Genomic DNA, 19,909 nt, shown 5'->3' with positions numbered 1-19,909 from the left:
CTTTATGTATGGCTTATCTGTGTGTTTTTTTTAAGACCTCAAACAGATTCATGAAAAGAGGTGTATATATATTTTCAGCAAACTTTTGTATCTCATAATTAGCTTTTATATGCAATCATATGCCATATGCTTGAACCCATATGCCAATATGAAATTCATCTCTAAGCTTCATTTTGCTGGACATACATATCCATCTGGCATACGGTCCAAACAAACATGACGTGAACAGGGATTAACTCCTTAAAGGAGGCGGCATTCCATGCGAGCGCTGCTTCCTGTTCAGTACTCTGGAGCGGCGGTGTAGTGTAATTACAAGTACTCGCTGCGGTCAAATGAATGGAGCAAGTGCTTGCAATGAGACTGCTCTTCCGAGACAACGAGCAGTATAATGAGGAAGCAGCGCATACGTAGAAAGCCGCCTCCTCTTCAAACAGCTGATCGGTGGGGGTGCCGGGTCTCCTACTTTTTAGGGTTTCTCCCAATATGTGGGATGGATTACATTGTTACTTGCTTGTATCACTGGTCACAGCATAAAACATATTAAAAACCATAAATAACATCCCCTACATTTATTAACAATAAAAACAGGTTCATGGAGAAGACTGCATAGTTAGAAGGACATTTTAGAAAAAACCGCACCAAAAACGCATCAGAAACGCAATCAGTATAGGCCGATACAAGCAATACATGCCAAAATAAACATATATGGCTAAGTTCCAATTCAAGACCCTGCACCGCACAGAAAACGCAGCCTATACTGATTGCGTTTCTGATGCGTTTTTGGTGCGGTTTTTTCTAAAATGTCCTTCTAACTATGCAGTCTTCTCCATGAACCTGTTTTTATTGTTAATAAATGTAGGGGATGTTATTTATGGTTTTTAATATGTTTTATGCTGTGACCAGTGATACAAGCAAGTAACAATGTAATCCATCCCACATATTGGGAGAAACCCTAAAAAGTAGGATTGTGGGAAAAATCAAAACCCATATATAAGGAGTGAGAATCCACTCACTCAGTTGGCCACTGAGGAAGGGGTGTATGACCCAGAAACGCGTCTGGCAGAGACAGAGTGAGCGTGGATTCCAGAAAAGAACAAGAAACATCTTTACTTTAAAGACATCGTTTACGAGACTTTTCTCCTGCATCAAACCGGAGCACAAGTCGCACATTACTGACGTCAGTCCAACGTTAATCCAGTGACGTCAGCTTAGCGTTCAGCCGGCACCCCAGACTACCAGGTCACGTGGGACGCCACGTCTTGACCGAATACACCACGCGGGACGCTGTGAGTGTACGGTAACCTGGAAAATCAACGCTGTGAGGATCCAGCCAGGAGGGGTGAGCGGAAACATCGCAAGCGACAAGAGATTGTAAGTACGGGAGCATAGTCTCCAACTTGCCATACACCTCTGCTTATCCTGCTAAGTACGGGAGCATAGTCTCCAATTTGACATATACCGCTGCTTATCTAGCATACTGGACAAAGAGACATTAACATTACCAACGCTCCAACAGGACTGGGCCATAGGGCCGACACGGACTATATTATTGCTCTAACGTCATAGGCCTTAGTCCTATACCTCTGTGGAAAGAACTCTCACTGGGATAAATATTACTAGTGAAATCTTGCACATTTGGTTTTATGCATGTCTTAATGATTTTAAGGGTATGTTCTTAAAATATTAATAAATATAAATATCTATACTTTATCCAGTGATCCCGCTTGAGTGTGCCCCCTCATTTCTCTATTTTTTCTATTATCTTTCTGGGTCCTGAGGGTAGGACCTGAGGGTGAGCACCTATCCATACGCAACAGGGGTGAGCCGCTGTACGTCATAAGCTTTTTTTTAATCACATCATTGATAAAAAAAAAAATATAATGTAATCCCATTATAGGATTACTGTTTTATTACTTTATTTCACACAATGTATTAGCAGACTTGTGTGTGCTAATACATTATACACGGTGTCAGTATGACACAGGCTGATGTTAGGGTAACACTAGTCCTGGGGTCCTTCATAGGTCCACAGGGCTGATTGCAGATCGCTCCACCAGTCTCTGATCAGGTCACTGGGAAACCTGGTGACCCGATCATTGGAGGGAGTCCCTTTTGAGCATGCCGCAGTATGGAACACGGCATGATCAAAGGGTTAACAGTTGGGATTGAGGCCTCCTCTGATCCTGGCTGTGAAATGTTACTAACAGCCGGTTCATAGCACCGGAGCACTACAGGAGTCTTTAACCTCTCATCAGCTAAGGATGTCAAAGAGGTGGACGTTAAGGGGTTATTATAATTCAGCATGAAAAGCTAGCTACTTTTGTAATTTACTTACTTTGTTATAAAAAAACATGCTCCGGTAGGGAGGTATTCTCTTTTCTTCATTATAATGATGGCCCCGTGTTCAATTTACATAGGAATGTCCATGTGCACCTAATAAAGTGGTCGCACATGCTCGTTCCATCCTTCAACTGTCACAAGCTGTGACGGTTACAGGGGGAGAGCTGCAGCAGATAGGGCATACCCCCTGAGAAAGGACATGCCCACTGACAGCCTGAAATAAATGTAGTAGAGCAGGCATGCTCAACCTGAGGCCCTCCAGCTGTTGTAAAAGTACAACTCCCACAATGCCCTGCTGTAGCCTGATAGCTGTAGGCTGCTGGGAGTTTTCGTTTTGCAACAGCTGGAGGGCCGCAGGTTGAGCATGCCTGTAGTAGAGGAACTGAAGCAATGAATGTGTAGATCTCTGGATCCATGTGAGGTACAAGGTTGCTTCTAGCTTTGTTACAAAAAGATTACAATGGACTATACAGCGAGGAACAGAAGTATTTGAACACCCTGCCATTTTGCAAGTTCTCCCACTTTGAAATCATTTAGGGGTCTGAAATTAACATTGTAGGTGCATTCCCACTCTGAGGGACAGAATAAATAAAAAAAATCAGGAAATAACATTGTATGATTTTTAAAGAATTTATTTGTCTTGCACTGCTGAACATAAGTATTTGAACACCTGAGAAACAGCAAGAAATCTGGCTCTCAAAGTCCTGTTACTGTGACTTTAAAAAGTCCACCTCTACTTCACTCATTAATCTAACTTAGTAGCATCTGTCTGAGCTCTTTAAAGACACCTGTCCACCCCACAGTCAGTAAGACGCCAACTGCCACCATGGACAAAACCAAAGAGCTGTCAAAATACACCAGAGACAAAATTGTGGACCTCCACAAGGCTGGAAAGGGCTACGGGGCAATTGCCAAGCAGCTTGGTGAAAATAGATCAACTGTTGGAGCAATTGTTAGAAAATGGAAGAGGCTAAAGACGACTGTCAGTCTCCCTCGGACTGGGGCTCTATGCAAGATCTCACCTCGTGGGGTATCACTGATGATAAGAAAGGTGAGGAATCAGCCCAGAACTACAAGGGAGGAGCTGGTCAATGACATGAAGAGAGCTGGGACCACAGTTTCAAAGGTCACTGTCGGTAGAACACTACGCTGTCATGGTTTCAAATCATGCATTGCACGGAAGGTTCCCCTGCTCAAGTCATCACATGTCCAGGCCCGTCTGAAGTTTGCCAATGACCATCTGGATGATCCAGAGGAGGCATGGGAGAAAGTCATGTGGTCAGATGAGACCAAAGTAGAACTTTTTGGTCTAAACTTCACTCGTCGTGTTTGGAGGAAAAAGAAGGATGAGTTGCATCCCAAGAACACCATCCCTACTGTGAAGCATGGGGGTGGTAACATCATGCTTTGGGGGTGCTTTTCTGCGAAGGGAACAGGACGACTGCACTGTATTAAGGAGAGGATGAATGGGGCCATTTATTGTGAGATTTTGAGCAACAACCTCCTTCCCTCAGTCAGAGCATTGAAGATGGGTCGTGGCTGGGTCTTTCAACATGACAACGACCCGAAGCACACAGCCAGGATAACCAAGGAGCGGCTCCATAAGAAGCATATCAAGCTTCTGTAGTGGCCTAGCCAGTCTCCAGACCTAAATCCAATAGAACATCTTTGGAGGGAGCTGAAACTCTGTGTTGTTCAGTGACAGCACCAAAACCTGGCAGATCTAGAGGCGATGTGTGTGGAGGAGTGGGCCAAAATCCCTGGTGCAGCATGTGCAAACCTGGTCAAGAACTACAGGAAACGTTTGACCTGTGTAATTGCAATCAAAGGCTTCTATACCAAATATTAACACTGATTTTCTCAGGTGTTCAAATACTTATGTTCAGCAGTGCAAGACAAATACATTCTTTAAAAATCATACAATATGATTTCCAGAATATTTTTATTTTTTATTCTGTCTCTCAGAGTGGGAATGCACCTACAATGTGAATTTCAGACCCCTCCATGATTTCTAAGTGGGAGAACATGCAAAATGGCAGGGTGTTGAAATACTTCTGTTCCTCACTATATGATGTCTGATACTCTTTTTTCTCTCACATTAATCAGTTGAAAACCCATTTAAGATGATAAAAGCCAAAAGCAATAGCCTACCTGCAAGAGTATGTGGTCTCTCCACTCCGAAACACCTTACCGCATAGAGGAGGTGCATCACTCCCACGCAATTTCTCCATAAAGGATTTGGGGTCCTCTCCAAACAGGTGCCACTCTATGAGCGTTAGGATACTTGCTTGAAATAACTGCTCCTGATTGTCCACTTGAGAATGGAGGCCATTGGTGTATAAGGTGGGGGCATACTTTGCCACAAGCTGGTGGAAGGTTGAGGCAAAATCCACTGTACTGTCCAATAACTGCAGAAACGAGAAAAAGCTCACATGAGAACACATTCCTTACCAGAATAGAACTCTGAAGAATGTAATTATTTTTATTTGAGAAATTGGATTTAATATAGGTTATTAAAAGTAGACAACTTGGTTAATATGTTTTTTACCTGCTCTTTGGTGCTGCATTTTGATATCTAAGGCTACTTTCACACTTGCGCTTTCCCTTTCCGCTATTGAGATCTGTCATAGCAGGGGAAAAACGCTTCAGTTTTGTCCCCATTCATTGTCAATGGGGACAAAACTGAACTGAACTAAATGGAGTGCACCAGGATGCATTCTGTTCCGTTTGGTTGCGTCCCCATCGCGGACAGAATAATGCTGCAAACAGCGTTTTTCTGTCCACGATGTGGTGTGGAGCAAGACGGCACACAATGTAAGTCAATTGGGACGGATCCATTTTCTCCGTCACAATAGAAAACGGATCTGTCCCCCATTGACTTTCAACGGAGTTCATGACGGATCCGTCTTGGCCATGTTAAAGATAAGTCTACTTTCACACTGGCGTTTTGGCTTTCGGTTTGTGAGATACGTTCAGGGCTCGCACAAGCGGTCCAAAACGAATCAGTTTGAATTCTAATGCATTCTGAATAGAAAAGGATCTGCTCAGAATGCATCAGTTTAGTCACCATTCCGCTTGCAGAGTTTTGGTGTCCGTCTGATAAAACTGAGCCAAATGGATCCGTCCTGGCACACAATGTAAGTCAATGGGGATGGATCCGTTTTCACTCACACAATCTGGCACAATAGAAAACGGATCCGTCCTAAATTGACTTTCAATGGTGTTCAAGACGGATCCGTCTTGGCTATGTTAAAGATAATACAAACTGATCAGTTCTGAACGGATGCAGACGGTTGTATTATCTGAACGGATTCGTCCATGACGGATCCACACAAAACGCGAGTGTGAAAATAGCCTAATACAACCGAATCCGTTCAGAATGGATGCAGATGGTTGTATTATCAGTAACAGAAGCGTTTTTGCTGATCCATGACGGATCCAGCAAAAACGTTGGTGTGAAAGTAGCCTTAATAGGTTAATGTGGTTGTAGTCCTATGTAACCAAAGAAAGCATTGCAATATACAGGCATATAATGGAAAATTAAGAACTCTGTTCTGTAACCAGTTAGGAGGCTAATCAATATGGATAAAGCTCCCTCTAGTGGTGGCCGCAGGAAGTTAAAATGTAATGATTTAAGAGGTTGTCTCAAATCAGAAGTTGAAGGCTGACGCTGTTCCCTAGCCCTGAACTATCTGCTGCACTGGGAGGTGATGTTGACTCCTAGTTTAATTGATGGCACAGACAAGACTGCGACTGTACGTTTCCGTGGATGCTAGTGAAGCAATTTCATTAGCAGCCTTCAATTTACATAGGAGTGTCTTTGAGTTCCTGAATGCTTGAGAACAAGTGCACTATCTGGCGTCTGATAATGGGGCACTGTATCCACTGTATAAATCACTAAGTAGGTTCCCTGCTCAGGACCCCCCCCCCCCCCCCCCCCCCCCCCCCCCCCAGTGAAATGCCATGCAAAGAGTCATACAATACAATACTTTCCCTGCAATGTGTTTGGCCACTTGCATCTTCCTTCAGGGATACTGGCTGATCAACAGGGAATTCGTCAGATTGGCTCATCTGATCATTATTATTTTTAAGAAGGGGTTAATGTGGTTGATGGGGAAACCCCTTTAATTCATTTTTATATTGGCTGATGCCCTCTGTTCTGGTGCATAACTCCATGCACAGAGTTAGAGTCAGAATTAAAACGATATCCTCATCCGGCACATTTATGGCATAAATGCCACAAACACCACGGCTGAGCGTCTCCGCAGCTTGATAAAGGGCTCCCACCAAAGAGCTCGAAACGTTGCACTGATGAATACGGTATATTGCCCTGAAATGCACTTTTTTACCACTGGTGTTGAAAAACAAGAATTTAATAAAAAAGCAATGATATGAATTCTATGGTGTGCTGTCTCCTACTATATACGACATAGCACCAGTAGTGGCCGGCTGGGAATGCTGAGGTGGCGGCGCATGTTTGAGTTTGACTTACACTTTTTTCTATTTTACTCATTATTAAATGGGGTTATCTGGGTTCAGAGCTGAACCCGGACAAACCCACATTTTCACACAGGCAGGCCCTGTGATATGAGCAATGGAGCATTTCCGATGCTCTCCTTTGCACAGGGCAGGGCAAAGGCATTTTTAGGAGATCCGGTGACATACTGGGCTCTCCATGGGGAACGCTAGGCAGAGCCTTCCAACCAGCAGTGAGCCCTGTGACATCACCGGCACTAATGGACCGGCTTTAACGCCTGTAAAACAGCTAGGGCAGCGATAAAGCCCGCCCATCAGAGCCGGTGACGTCACCAAATACACTGCTAGGCGGGAGCCTCCGTCTAGCAGTGTAAAAACATAAACAAAGAAGCCCTTGCCCTGCCAAGGGCCTGCCTGGGTGAACATGTGGGTATGTCTGGGTTCAGCTCTGAACCCAGACAACCCCTTTAACAGGTTAAAACTAACTGAACTGATTTTCTCTCCTGGGATGAGAATAGGTTGCAGCGATGCGGTCGTCTGAAGGAAGAGATCCTTTCCACACAGTGGTTTTACGTGCAGCTAAATGAATGATAAAAAGTCTAGAGAAGAAATGTGTGGGGCGTGAGAATGCAAGTTTTGGAGAAAAGCCAAATGACACAAAGAGTTCACCCGGTCTGTATTTCCCAAACCAAAAAGAACAAATTCAAAAGAAGGCATACAAGTTCTCCTAGAGCGAACCTCAAATGAGTAAGCCTGAGATCACACAAAGTTTTGGGTGAAATTTTTTGAGCTAAAGACAGAAGTTGATTCAAAAGGCAAGGGTAATATAAAAGAAGCAGATCTACAAAAGCATTTATCACCTATCCACTGCTGGGAACCCCATGATCAATACAGTGGGTGTCCTGAGCCGCCATTCCCGGAGGAGCTTGGATGGAGAGGTGGTCATGCTTATGCTCTACTGCTTCACTGAAAGTCTATGGGACTGATCGAGATAGCCCAGTAGAGAACTATCTTCATCAGTCCCATGAAGAATGAATGGAGCAGCAGTACACAAACATAACCACTGCACAATTCTAACTCACCCGGAGCGAGGACTCAGGACCCCCATTCTAGTCATCAACTGGGGTCCCAGCAGTGAAGACCCAAGCAATCATACATTCTTTGGCTAAACGCTTTTTTAAGGATCACTCCTTTAAGTGAAAACCTCCTATCATTTTCAGGGTATGTTCACACGGCTAAAATCTGCGGCAGAAAAAAAAACGTTGCAGAATCAGTAGCTGAGAACAGGACGATTTTTGGTACTTCCGGTTCTGGCGCCAGCATGGTGAGACGCGTGTAGTTGTAGCTCCGTGAGGTGAAGCGCTTTACACTCACCCTCCCCTGCAAACCGGACTAATCACCGGGAATACCGTGACCTCTAAGTTAGCAGCCACCTAAGGACCGATATCTTTCTACCACAGGGGAGCAAAAACAAGCCTAAAGCCGAGAACAAACAGGCAAAGCCCGCAGCGCGGGAAATAGACATGGCGGAGGAGGACTTATTACCTTCGACAGATCTAATCTCAGATACTCAAGCAGAGATACCGAGCACAGAGGCAAGCACGTTAGGAGAAGACCCGCAAATAAACTACAAACAGCTGGCGATTGAAGTCGAAAACCGTATCCTACCCGATCTCCAGGAGTCTCTAGCGACTACAGTAGGAGCGTCACTACAATCCATCCAGGCCGCAGTAGGAGAACATGGTGCCAGACTTGACGGAGCCGAACACAAAATCCAGGTACTGGAGGGCTCATGCCATAAGATTAAAGCACGGCACTCAAGTTGATGCGAATAAAGTTGAAGGTTTTTATTTGAAATGCCACCAGTGGTTATCAGTTTATTTGGCCAACGTTTCGGTCCTCCCAGACCTTGTTCACGGCCTGTTAATTATAATAACGCTAAATAAATATATGACAAAACATCAAAATGAAACAATATTATTAAACAGAACCACATAGAGGCAAATATATAGGTATATACATATATACAATATTTCCGTCTGCATACAAATGTAAAGATACATATTCTGATCATGGGGTAGTCACCATAAGAATAGCTATAAAAATAGCAAAGCAGAAAAGCATTGGGGTTATCATGAAAAATGATCAAAAGGAGTCAAAAGATATCAGAGTCTATAGCCAGACTGTGACCACAGTACACAGGTAGAGAGACTACCCGATGTCCAATAGTAGACACCTGAAGAAAACTTTAGGAAACAATGCGTATAGAGGCCACAGTGGGGTGGACAAACAGAAAGCCAGTGAGTCTATTCATGTACCATCTTCCATGCCATGTGTCCATTGACTCAAATTCTGTTTAACTATGGAACATTTCAATGTTACAATATTAAAGAGTCCAGGCAATAGAGCATTATAGCACATATATAAAATCAAATATATTCAATGAAAATGTGTAATTCCCAATGTAGTGTACAGACCTCTGAGTAGTCCTGACCAACGGAAAAGTGGCGTTGCGTTAAGTGAAATGCGCATGTCCGGTATATATGCAAACCCCTAACCTTGCGATGTTTCAGAGAGCATCAGGCATGCGCAGTTCTGGCAGCGGAGGTCCGATCATGTGATTTCGATAGTGTCACATAGGGGTGGGCGGTATAGGGGTGGCCCGCAGGGCGCTCCTTCTGTCTGTGCGGCGCATTGCTAATGCTTACAGCATTAGCAATGCGCCGCACAGACCTATGAGAAGAAGGAGCACCCGGCGGCCACGGCGCACGTGAGTATAATGCTGCTCACTGACATACCATGGCAGCCAGGACTTCAGTAGCGTCCTGGCTGTTATGGTAACCGATCGGAGCACCAGCATTACACTGCTGGGACTCCGATCGGAACTGCCGCTCCGTGGTCATATCACAGTCCGCCGATATAGGCGATATGCACAAAATCCATATCGTGGCACAAATTTATATCGCATATCGCCTAGGGTATAGCTCATCTCCATAGGAGGCGTGACACTAAGCGAAGACTGTTAAGCCCCTCCTCCACAGCTATACCCTCAGCCTGGAGAGAGAGGCTGCCAGTTGCGTGTCCAAGTAGTGAAAAAAGGCAAAGTCCAAAAATGGAACCAACAAGCCAACTACCCAACGGGTAAAACAAACTCGCAAACCGTGTAGAGAAAAACAAAGAATGGGTGGGTGCTGTGTCCCCCAAGGAAAGAGCGAGAAAGAGATTTTACTGGTAAGTTATACAAAAATCTAGTTTTCTCGCCCAGTTTCCTTGGGGGACACAGAAGACCTTGGGACGTTCAAAAGCAGTCCAAGAGGGGAGGGACCACAGCACCAAGGCGAAGCACCCTAAGGCATGTGACACTATCAAAATCACATGATCGGACCTCCGCTGCCAGAACTGCGCATGCCTGATGCTCTCTGAAACATTGCGAGTTTAGGGGTTTGCATATATACCGGACATGCGCATTTCACTTAGCGCAACGCCACTTTTCCGTTGGTGAGGACTACTCAGAGGTCTGTACACTACATTGGGAATTACACGTTTCATTGAATATATTTGATTTTATATATGTGCTATAATGCTCTATTGCCTGGACTCTTTAATATTGTAACATTGAAATGTTCCATAGTTAAACAGAATTTGAGTCAATGGACACATGGCATGGAAGATGGTACATGAATAGACTCACTGGCTTTCTGTTTGTCCAACCCACTGTGGCCTCTATACGCATTGTTTCCTAAAGTTTTCTTCAGGTGTCTACTATTGGACATCGGGTAGTCTCTCTACCTGTGTACTGTGGTCACAGTCTGGCTATAGACTCTGATATCTTTTGACTCCTTTTGATCATTTTTCATGATAACCCCAATGCTTTTCTGCTTTGCTATTTTTATAGCTATTCTTATGGTGACTACCCTATGATCAGAATATGTATCTTTACATTTGTATGCAGACGGATATATTGTATATATGTATATACCTATATATTTGCCTCTATGTGGTTCTGTTTAATAATATTGTTTCATTTTGATGTTTTGTCATATATTTATTTAGTGTTATTATAATTAACAGGCCGTGAACAAGGTCCGGGAGGACCGAAACATTGGCCAAATAAACTAATAACCACTGGTGGCATTTCAAATAAAAACCTTCAACTTGATTCGCATCAACTTGAGTGCCGTGAATTAATTTATAATATTGTTGCGGAGATAATCTCAGTCATTGAGCACCGAAGAAAAATATATTCAGTAGAGTGCCAGCCATCAATTGTATATAAGATTAAAGCACACCTAGAATTAATATTAACGGGAAAATAAGCTATTAAAAGACAAGGTTGAAGACCTTGAAAATAGATCTCGTAGAAACAACCCGCGGATCATTGGCCTGCCGGAATCAATTCCTGATAATGATTTTTTGCGCATATGCGAAGGCGAGATACCAGCGGCCCTGGGACTTTCAAACCGATGCAAAGTGGAGAGAGCCCACAGACTGGGACCAGATCTGAGGTCTGGTAAAGAGCACAATCTTAAGGCTCCAAGTGCGCTGGCTAGACGCCCTAGACCAGTAATTGTAAAATAGCAGGACTTTACTGATAAATCATCGATCCTACGTGCTTTCAAACAGAATCGCTCAGCTTGAGATCAAAGGCCAGAGAATTCTGATCTTTGGAGACTACTCAACAGATGTACAAAAGGAGGAGAAGGGAATTCTCTATTTTATGCTCAGAACTATATGACAGACATATCAAGTTTGCACTACTTTATCCAGCGCTTCTAAAAGTCTTTCACGCGAATGGATCTGCGTCAACCTACACATCCACAAAAGAAGCGCGGGAATGCCTAAACTTAGGCGTATCGGATCCTCTGCGTAGAAATTCAACAGTCGCAACGTTCTGCTCTCCCGCAGGATAATGGGCACACAACAGAATCACAACAGCAAGAAGATCCATCATGGTGGACCGCCGGAGATTCCAAGGGGCAATCCATCCGCCAATCCTCTCGATACTTTCAAAAACCACCGTAAGGACTTATGATGTATCCTGTGTCTTATTCTGAAAATAAGTTCATGTACATGAACAGTTTGTTTTATCTTTTTATAAGTGTTCTTGCAGTTTTATCACTAGGAGGGGAGTTGGAACCTAGAGTAATGTAAAGCAGAGGAGCTTGGTAGCTTATTATCATTATGTTTTATGACTAAGGGGAGCAGACCCGGGGGGAGCTGTTTTTCTTTTCTTTATTAGATCTGATATGAATCCACCATGTTGGAAATAAGTGGAGTCTTTAACAGCCGTACGTGATGACGGACCCAGACCCTTCCAGGGTCCCCATCAGGTTTTTTTCTTGGTTTGTTTTCTGTAGTTAAAAGAGTATTATAAGTTGGGGATACTAGTTTTTGGGGGTAGGAGGGATAAGGGAGGGTTCAGGTCTGATGCTATGGCTGACAATACCATAAATAGGTAGGGACATAACATATATATTAGGATATGAAAATAACAACCTGGAATGTGAAGGGACTGAAGTCCCCCCAGAAAAGGATGATGGTACTCCGGCATTTAAAGAGGCTAAAAGGCAGATGCTGCTCTGCTACAGGAAACCCACCGGACTGATTCAGAGTGTGGCTGGTTACAGAAGCTGTGGGTCGGGAAAGCTTTCAGCTCCTCTTCCACTAACTCTAAAGCAGGAGTGGGGACATTATTGCATACACGCTTCAGACATGTTCCTCGGATGGAGAGGGGAGGGTTCTGGGGGTCAGCCTTCACTCCCCTTCTGATGACATAAGCATATACAATGTTTTTTGGCCAAATGATTCTAACTCTTCCTTTTATACTGATCTGGGACATAGAATCCTGAGACCCCAACAAAAATCTAATGGTGGCGGGGGATATGAATGCAGCCTAAAAAGTAGAGTTAACTCTCTCTCTTTCTTTTTTGTCAGGCTCATTCGCTCAGTGACATGTGGAGAGTTCTACACCCTGAGGGAAGGGAATACACCCATTACTCTAATGCTCACGACTCCCGGTCCAGAATAGATTATTTTCTTTTAGCGGACACCCTCCGGTCTGGAACCAAATCAGTCTCTATAGAGGACTTGGTGATCTCAGATCACGCCCCGGTCCAACTTACCATATCAGACACAATTCTAGGGGTACTGAAAATATCTGGAGATTCCCATCAGCCCTAACACGTGATGACAATTTTCAGAGTAAAGTGAAGAAGTGGTGGGAGGAATACATGGATTTCAATGGCCAAACCAATGACATACAACTGCTGTGGGAGACGGGAAAGGCAGTATTACGAGGAAAACTCATAGCCTACGTTGCAAACGTTAAAAAACAATTGTCAGGAACTCTGTTAAAGTATAGTCATGCTCTACAGCTTTCCAGACCTCCCCAAGTCCTCGAAATAAAGAATCATGGGCGAAGGCGAAAGGGGCATATGACCAATAGGTACATAAGAGAGAACTTACTTTTAAATCGCAATACAAAGCCCAACTGGAACAAAGCAGGGAAACTTCTAGCTCGCCTTGCAAGAGGCTCAATACAATCCACCCCTATTTTAGCCTTAAAAGATGATAAAAGAGTAACTCATACGTCACCCTCTAAAATAAACAATTAATCACTATACACTAGCCACTCAGGCAACCCTGAGGCGGCCAGGGATTGACTCAATTGTACACCTTTGCCCAAGATCAGACCTTTAGATCTAGCCTTACTGAATAATCCGATCACAGCAGAAGAAATAATAGAGGTTATTAACACCTTACAACCTTATAAAGCCCCAGGACCGGATGGTTATACGGGGGAGTTCTATAAGACTTTGAGGGACGATATCACTCCCATTTTGACCTCCCTGCACAATAACTTCATGTCTCTTCGGCAGATGGCAGATTCGGCGCGTACTGCACATATAAAAGTATTGCCCAAACCAGGGAAAGATACTTTGTTGGCATCCTCCTATAGACCAATCCCTCTCATAAATGTAGACACTAGGATAATGTAGCGAATAGATTGGCTAGATTGATGCCTGAGCTCCTTTTACCTGCGCAAGCGAGATTCACGCAAAATAGATCTGCAGTGACTAACATCAGAAAGGTGGTGGCGGTATTAGACGGCATCAAAATGAGCCCTGCCTTTGGCCAGTCCCCAGCCATCATTGCAATTGATGCAGAAAAAGCGTTTGATAATGTGGCCTGGGACCGGCTGAACAGTGTACTGGACATAGTGGGATTGGTAGGTCCATTTTGCAGATATTGGTCGGCCTTATATGATTCCCCTAGTGCTCAGGTACATACACCAGGTTTTCTCTGCCCCAGGTTTCCACTTTACAAGGGAACCCGACAGGGATGCCCTTTGTCCCCTTTGCTGTTCAACCTGGCAATCGAACCTCTATCAAGAGCTATAGCCATAAATAAGGATATGAGGGGCATCGCAGTGGGCGATATAGAAGTCAAACATGCTTTATTCGCAGATGACTTGATAGTGTTCCTTTCCCGCCCTCAGAGAGATCTATCAGTCCTGTTGGAACTGCTCAATGTGTTTGGCTCCTTCTCGGGCTTCAAGGTGAAGGTTTCAAAGTGTGAAATGTTATGCCCATCAAAGTCGAGTGAGACCACAAATTGGAAATCACTCCCGGTAAATATAGCTCGCCACTCTATTAAATATCCGGGAATGAATACAGGCAAGACTCCAAAGTCTATATACCAACTCAATTACCCTGATTTGATAAAACATCTATTGTCAGATTTGGAGAGGTGGGAACGGCTTCCGCTATCCATGATGGGTAGATGTCATTTAATAAAAATGATATGTTTCCCACGCTTATTATACCAGATGCAGGCAATCCCATTGCTTCTAAAAACATAAAGACTTGCTCCAGTCAGTCCTTAGAAAATGTATATGAGCAGGAAAAAGATCCAGAGTAGCACTAAAAACACTAATACTAAATAGAGGAGATGGGGGGGTTGGGTGTTCCTGACATCAGACACTATAATATAGCCACCCTTTTGAGACATGGTGTGGATTGGATTGAGGGGACATCACGTTTCTCTAACTTCAATTTGGAGACACAGCTGTCTCGCCCATGGAGCTTAAATGCATTGTTACACACCAGTTATTCAGCAATCCCTACCCACTTAAAGAAGAGCATATTGCTTAAAGATACAGTTGCGTCATGGAAAATTGCTAGAAAACTGTTCCAATTGCCTTTTCTGGTATCCAAACACCTCTCTCCTTGGAAACACCCTGAATTTACAGCAGGTGACTCAAACAAAACAATTTCCAAAGTGGCGCAGACAGGGCATAAAGGGCACAGTCACCCTGGGTTCACACCTGAGCGTTCGCGATGGGGCGCTCTGTATGCGCGACTGTACGGGCGTTTGCAATCGCGCATACAGAGACAAGCGAACGCCCATTGTCGCGCGTTCCCGAAAGTCTATGTACGGGAACGCGCGACAAGACGCCCCAAAGAAGCTCATGTACTTCTTGGGGCGTTTTACAGCGTGATCGTACGCGCTGTAAAACGCTCAGGTGTGAACCATTCCCATAGGGAATCATTGGTTCTTGCCTGTTGAGCGTTTTACAGCGCGTAGGAACGCGCTGTAAAACGCTCAGGTGTGAACCCAGCCTGAAGGAACTATGGGACCCTCAAAATGCTTAGTTCCACTCATTCCCTGACTTACGTGTTAGATATAACCTAGACGCTTCCCATTATTTAGCATACCACCAACTACTAGGTTTTTTGAAGTCCAGATTGAGAAGCTTCACTCTGGAATTCTCGTCGACCAGCTTTGATGACATGATACTGCCCAAACACTCAAAGATATCCATAGCTTCTGTAAATGATAATATCATGAAAGTTATTTCTCACCATTACAGTAACACCCTCTTTAAGGGATGGCAGAAAAACTTTAATGGGAATTTACACTCCGAAGACATCCTGAGAGGATGGCGATGGGTTCAAAAAGTGGTATCAAGTGAAATTTGGCAAGAGACGCATTTCAAATTTATTCACAAAGCTATATATGGATTTGACATTAAATCCAGCAAGAATTTATCCATTGAGCAAAGACAGACAAAATGCCCTAAATGTATGCTCCAAAGTGCAGACCTCTTTCATTGTATTTGGGAATGTAACAGGGTGAGAGAGAGGTGTGGAACCAGGTAGTGCAGATGTTAAATGACAAGCTACATTCTAACCTAAGAGGTTCCCCGGAAGAAACGCTCTTTCACCTTTTCGACCCAAAGGTTCCGGTGGTGACCCATGTTATTCTACTAGCCACCAAGAGGTGTATACTTAAGCACTGGTTGCATCCATCGGTGCTAAACTAGACCGCGCCAAGTCGTGCCTTCTAGCAGACAGATGGGAAACAGAAACTTGTAAAAATAAGATTTCTAAAACTTACCATAAAAAGTGGTGGGCATTTATCCAAGCATTTTATACTACAGAGGAAGGGGGGGGGGGTCTTATTTGAGTAGGTAGAACAGAATTTGCACTTATTCTTTCGTTAATAATAATGCCACTTCCTTGAAAAAGGTTCTCTTTTATACCCTCCTGATATTGCATAGTTCAGTAAACGCATATGTAGTCCCTATAAGTGCCTTGGGAAAGCAAAACTCCTTCAATGAGAAAAGGGGTCAGCATCAGCATCTAAGGTGGGAGGGTAAGTTCGGGGATGTTTGTTCTGAATGTACCGGAATAATCATTATCAACGTCTTTAAATGTACTGTACCTTAAATCATACTGTGTGTGAAGAATTTGTATAACTTCATATCCAGATCGCATATTGGACATGTAATGATTGTTTTTTGCCTTATTGATATATTTGGAAAACCTAATAAAGTATGTTTTAAAAAAAAAAAAAGTTTGGCGATTTTTGTGGCAGAAGTGTCATTTGGATGCAATTTTGGTGGAGTTTTTAAAATAGCTTTTGAGTGAGGTTTTTCTGCTTTCCCATTGACTTTTATGGAATCCACAATGAAATCTGCTTCTAAGTGTCACTTCTCAAGCGTTTATCTGCTACTACAAAAATTTCTACCATTTGTACAAGGTATACGTCAAGTAGAACAAAGATGAGAATCGCTTACTCGGCGCTTTCAGCAGGATTCCAGCAAACATCTTAGGTGATGTAGAAGTATCTTTATTAGGCCTCATGCACACGGCCGTTGTTTTGGTCCGAGTCGCATATTTGGCTGCTTGAATGCGGACCCATTCACTTCAATAGGGCCGCAAAAGATGCGGACAGCACTCCGTGTGCTGTCCGCATCCGTTGCTCCGTTCCGTGGTTCGCAAAAAAAAAAGGAACCTGTCCAATTCTTGTTTGCGCTTTGCGGACAAGAATAGGCAGTTATATTAAAGGCTGTCCGTGCTGTTCCGCAAATTGCGGAACGCACACGGACGCCATCCGTGTTTTGCGGATCCGCGATTTGCGGACCGCAAAACACACAATGGTCGTGTCCATGAGGCATAATAATGTCAAAGTGTTTCAAGGGCAGAAGGGCTCTCTTCTTCAGGACAGTTTTTTATCTGTACAAGGTGTACCCATGGTCAAGGCTTTTATATTGAAGTCAATGGGAAGCTGTTGGAGCTTTAAACATGGATTCAGCAGTAGAAAGGGCTTGTGTTCCGCTGCTGAGTCAGTGGCAGATTTTAGACATGTGAACATACACCGAAACTGCACCTCCTGTCCTATACATACACGTCTCCTCTGTGTAGTCTACCCCTGTATTCCACCTATCTCTACTTCAACATTTTTAGTAATGTAAAAATTTGTCGGAATAAGTGGAAAAAAAATGGGAGAGAGTATGATTCCTAGATTAGACAACATAGTTTGTTGTCTGTGACCATGGAAACTTAGATGTCTGCATAGGAGCTGTTGACTGGAAACCCTTTTTTTTCTAGAGAAATACAGTTTGGTGCTTGGTGGAGGTCCCTCCCAGCTGCGGAACATTAATACACCAATATACATTAATCACTTTTCCTGTAAACAACATATCAAACAAAAACAGTGCACAATCTACACGACTTTAACAGTTTACAGAAAGCAAGCACGTCCGAGCTGGCACAGGCTCCAGAAGCCACCAAAGCCTCCTAAAAAAGCTACTGGATTTCAAACATATACACAAAGATGTCTCACCGCTCTACAGATGAAACTCGAAAAATTACAAAATCGTGCAAAGTCCATTTATTTCAGTAATGCAACTTAAAAAGTGAAACTAACATATATGAGAGACTCATTACATGCAAAGCGAGATATTTCAAGCCTTTATTTGTTATAATTTGGATGATTATGGATTACAGTTTACGAAACCCCAAAGTCACAATCTCAGGTAGCCTTTGCTCAGGGGGTATGGATTAATTAGCTGACTAGAGTGTGACACTTTGAGCCTAGAATATTGAACCTTTTCACAATATTCAAATTTTAAGTTGCATTACTGAAATAAATGAACTTTTGCACAATATTCAAATTTTCCCCAAATAAAGTTAAAAGAAATTGGTAAAAAAATTGGTAAAAAATAGGGGGGAGTATACATATTAGGTATCGCCGCGTCCGTATCGATCGGCTCTATAAACATATTACATGACCTAACCTCTCAGATGAACACCTTAAAAAATAAAAATAAAAACTGTGCTAAATAAACCATTTTTGTCAACCTTACATCACAAAATGTGTAGTAGCAAGCGATCAAAAAGTCACACGCATCCCAAAATAGTGCCAATAAAACAGTCATCTCATCCCGCAAAAAATCATACCCTACCCAAGGTAATCGCCAAAAAACTGAAAAAATTATGGCTCTCAGACTATGGAAACACTAAAACATGATTTTTTTTGGTTTCAAAAAAGAAATCATTGTGTAAAACTTACATAAATAAAAAAAAAAGTATACATATTAGGTATCGATGCGTCCGTGACAACCTGGTCTATAAAAATACCACATGATCTAACCTGTGAATGTTGTAAATAACAAAAAATAAAAACGGTGCTATTTCTTGTTACCTTGCCTCACAAAAAGTGTAATATAGAGCAACGAAAAATCATATGTACCCTAAACTAGTACTAACAAAACTTCCACCCTATCCAGTAGTTTCTAAAATGGGGTCACTTTTTTGGAGTTTCTACTCTAGGGGTGCATCAGGGGGGCTTCAAATGGGACATGGTGTAAAAAAAAAAACTGTCCAGCAAAATCTGCCTTCCAAAAACCGTATGGCCTTCCCTTCCTTCTGCGCCCTGCCGTGTGCCCGTACAGCAGTTTACAACCACATATGGGGTGTTTCTGTAAACTACAGAATCAGGGCCATAAATATTGAGTTTTGTTTGGCTATTAACCCTTGCTTTGTTACTGGAAAAATTTGCCCAAAAATTTGAATTCTGAAATTTTATCTCCATTTGCCAATAACTCTTGTTGAACACCTAAAGGGTTAACGACGTTTGTAAAATCAGTTTTGAATACCTTGAGGGGTGTAGTTTCTTAGATGGGGTCACTTTTATGGAATTTCTACTCTAGGGTTGCATCAGGGGGGCTTCAAATGGGACATGGTGTAAAAAACAGTCCCGCAAAATCTGCCTTCCAAAAACCGTATGGCATTCCTTTCCTTCTGCGCCTGCCGTGTGCCCAGGGCCGGCCTTAGGTGTTCAGGCGCCCTGTGCGAGCTAACCTTGTGGCGCCCCCCCCCCCCCCCCAAAAAAAAATAAAAAAAAAATATTGTGTGGCACAGTGTATGCTATTTGTGTATAACAAACATATTTCACATGAAAACTTACAGTTACTTGGCTTGGCCGTTGGGGATCTCGGACGCCACTTCCACACTTTGGCCGGGGGCTCGGCGGAGCTGATGAGGTGTTTTATCCTAATGAGAAAGATTTCATAATAAGTATTTGGAGAAGGGGCAGAGGGATAGCAGAGCAGAGAGAGGCTGGTGCTGCTACTAGGGGGTCATACCATGGGGGAGTAATAAAGCCCACCATAATGCCCCCCCCCCCCCGTAGTAATAATTCTCCTTATAATGTGACAGTGCAAAAAATACCCCCTTGTAATGCCCCCATTTGAGCTAATGTCCTCATAGTGCCCCCATAATGTGCCAGTATAAAATACCCCTAT

The 19,909-nt window shown here is 43.3% G+C and overlaps 1 protein-coding gene across 1 annotated transcript in view; it reads right to left on the bottom strand.

Annotated features, from left to right (window-relative positions):
- Positions 1-4,487: 4,487 nt before the first annotated feature.
- Positions 4,488-19,909, bottom strand: part of LOC122921278 (E3 ubiquitin-protein ligase UBR1-like) — a 32,355-nt gene continuing 16,933 nt past the window's right edge. The window contains exon 2 of the mRNA XM_044271257.1: positions 4,488-4,748. Coding sequence (XP_044127192.1) covers positions 4,488-4,748 — 261 coding nt within the window. The remainder of the gene's footprint in view (positions 4,749-19,909) is intronic.

Source organism: Bufo gargarizans, chromosome 11, assembly GCF_014858855.1.
Source record: "Bufo gargarizans isolate SCDJY-AF-19 chromosome 11, ASM1485885v1, whole genome shotgun sequence".
In the NCBI taxonomy this organism is placed as follows: Eukaryota; Metazoa; Chordata; class Amphibia; order Anura; family Bufonidae; genus Bufo; species Bufo gargarizans.
Note: the sequence above shows the minus strand (reverse complement) of the source record. Positions and strands in the feature narration are given on the sequence as shown.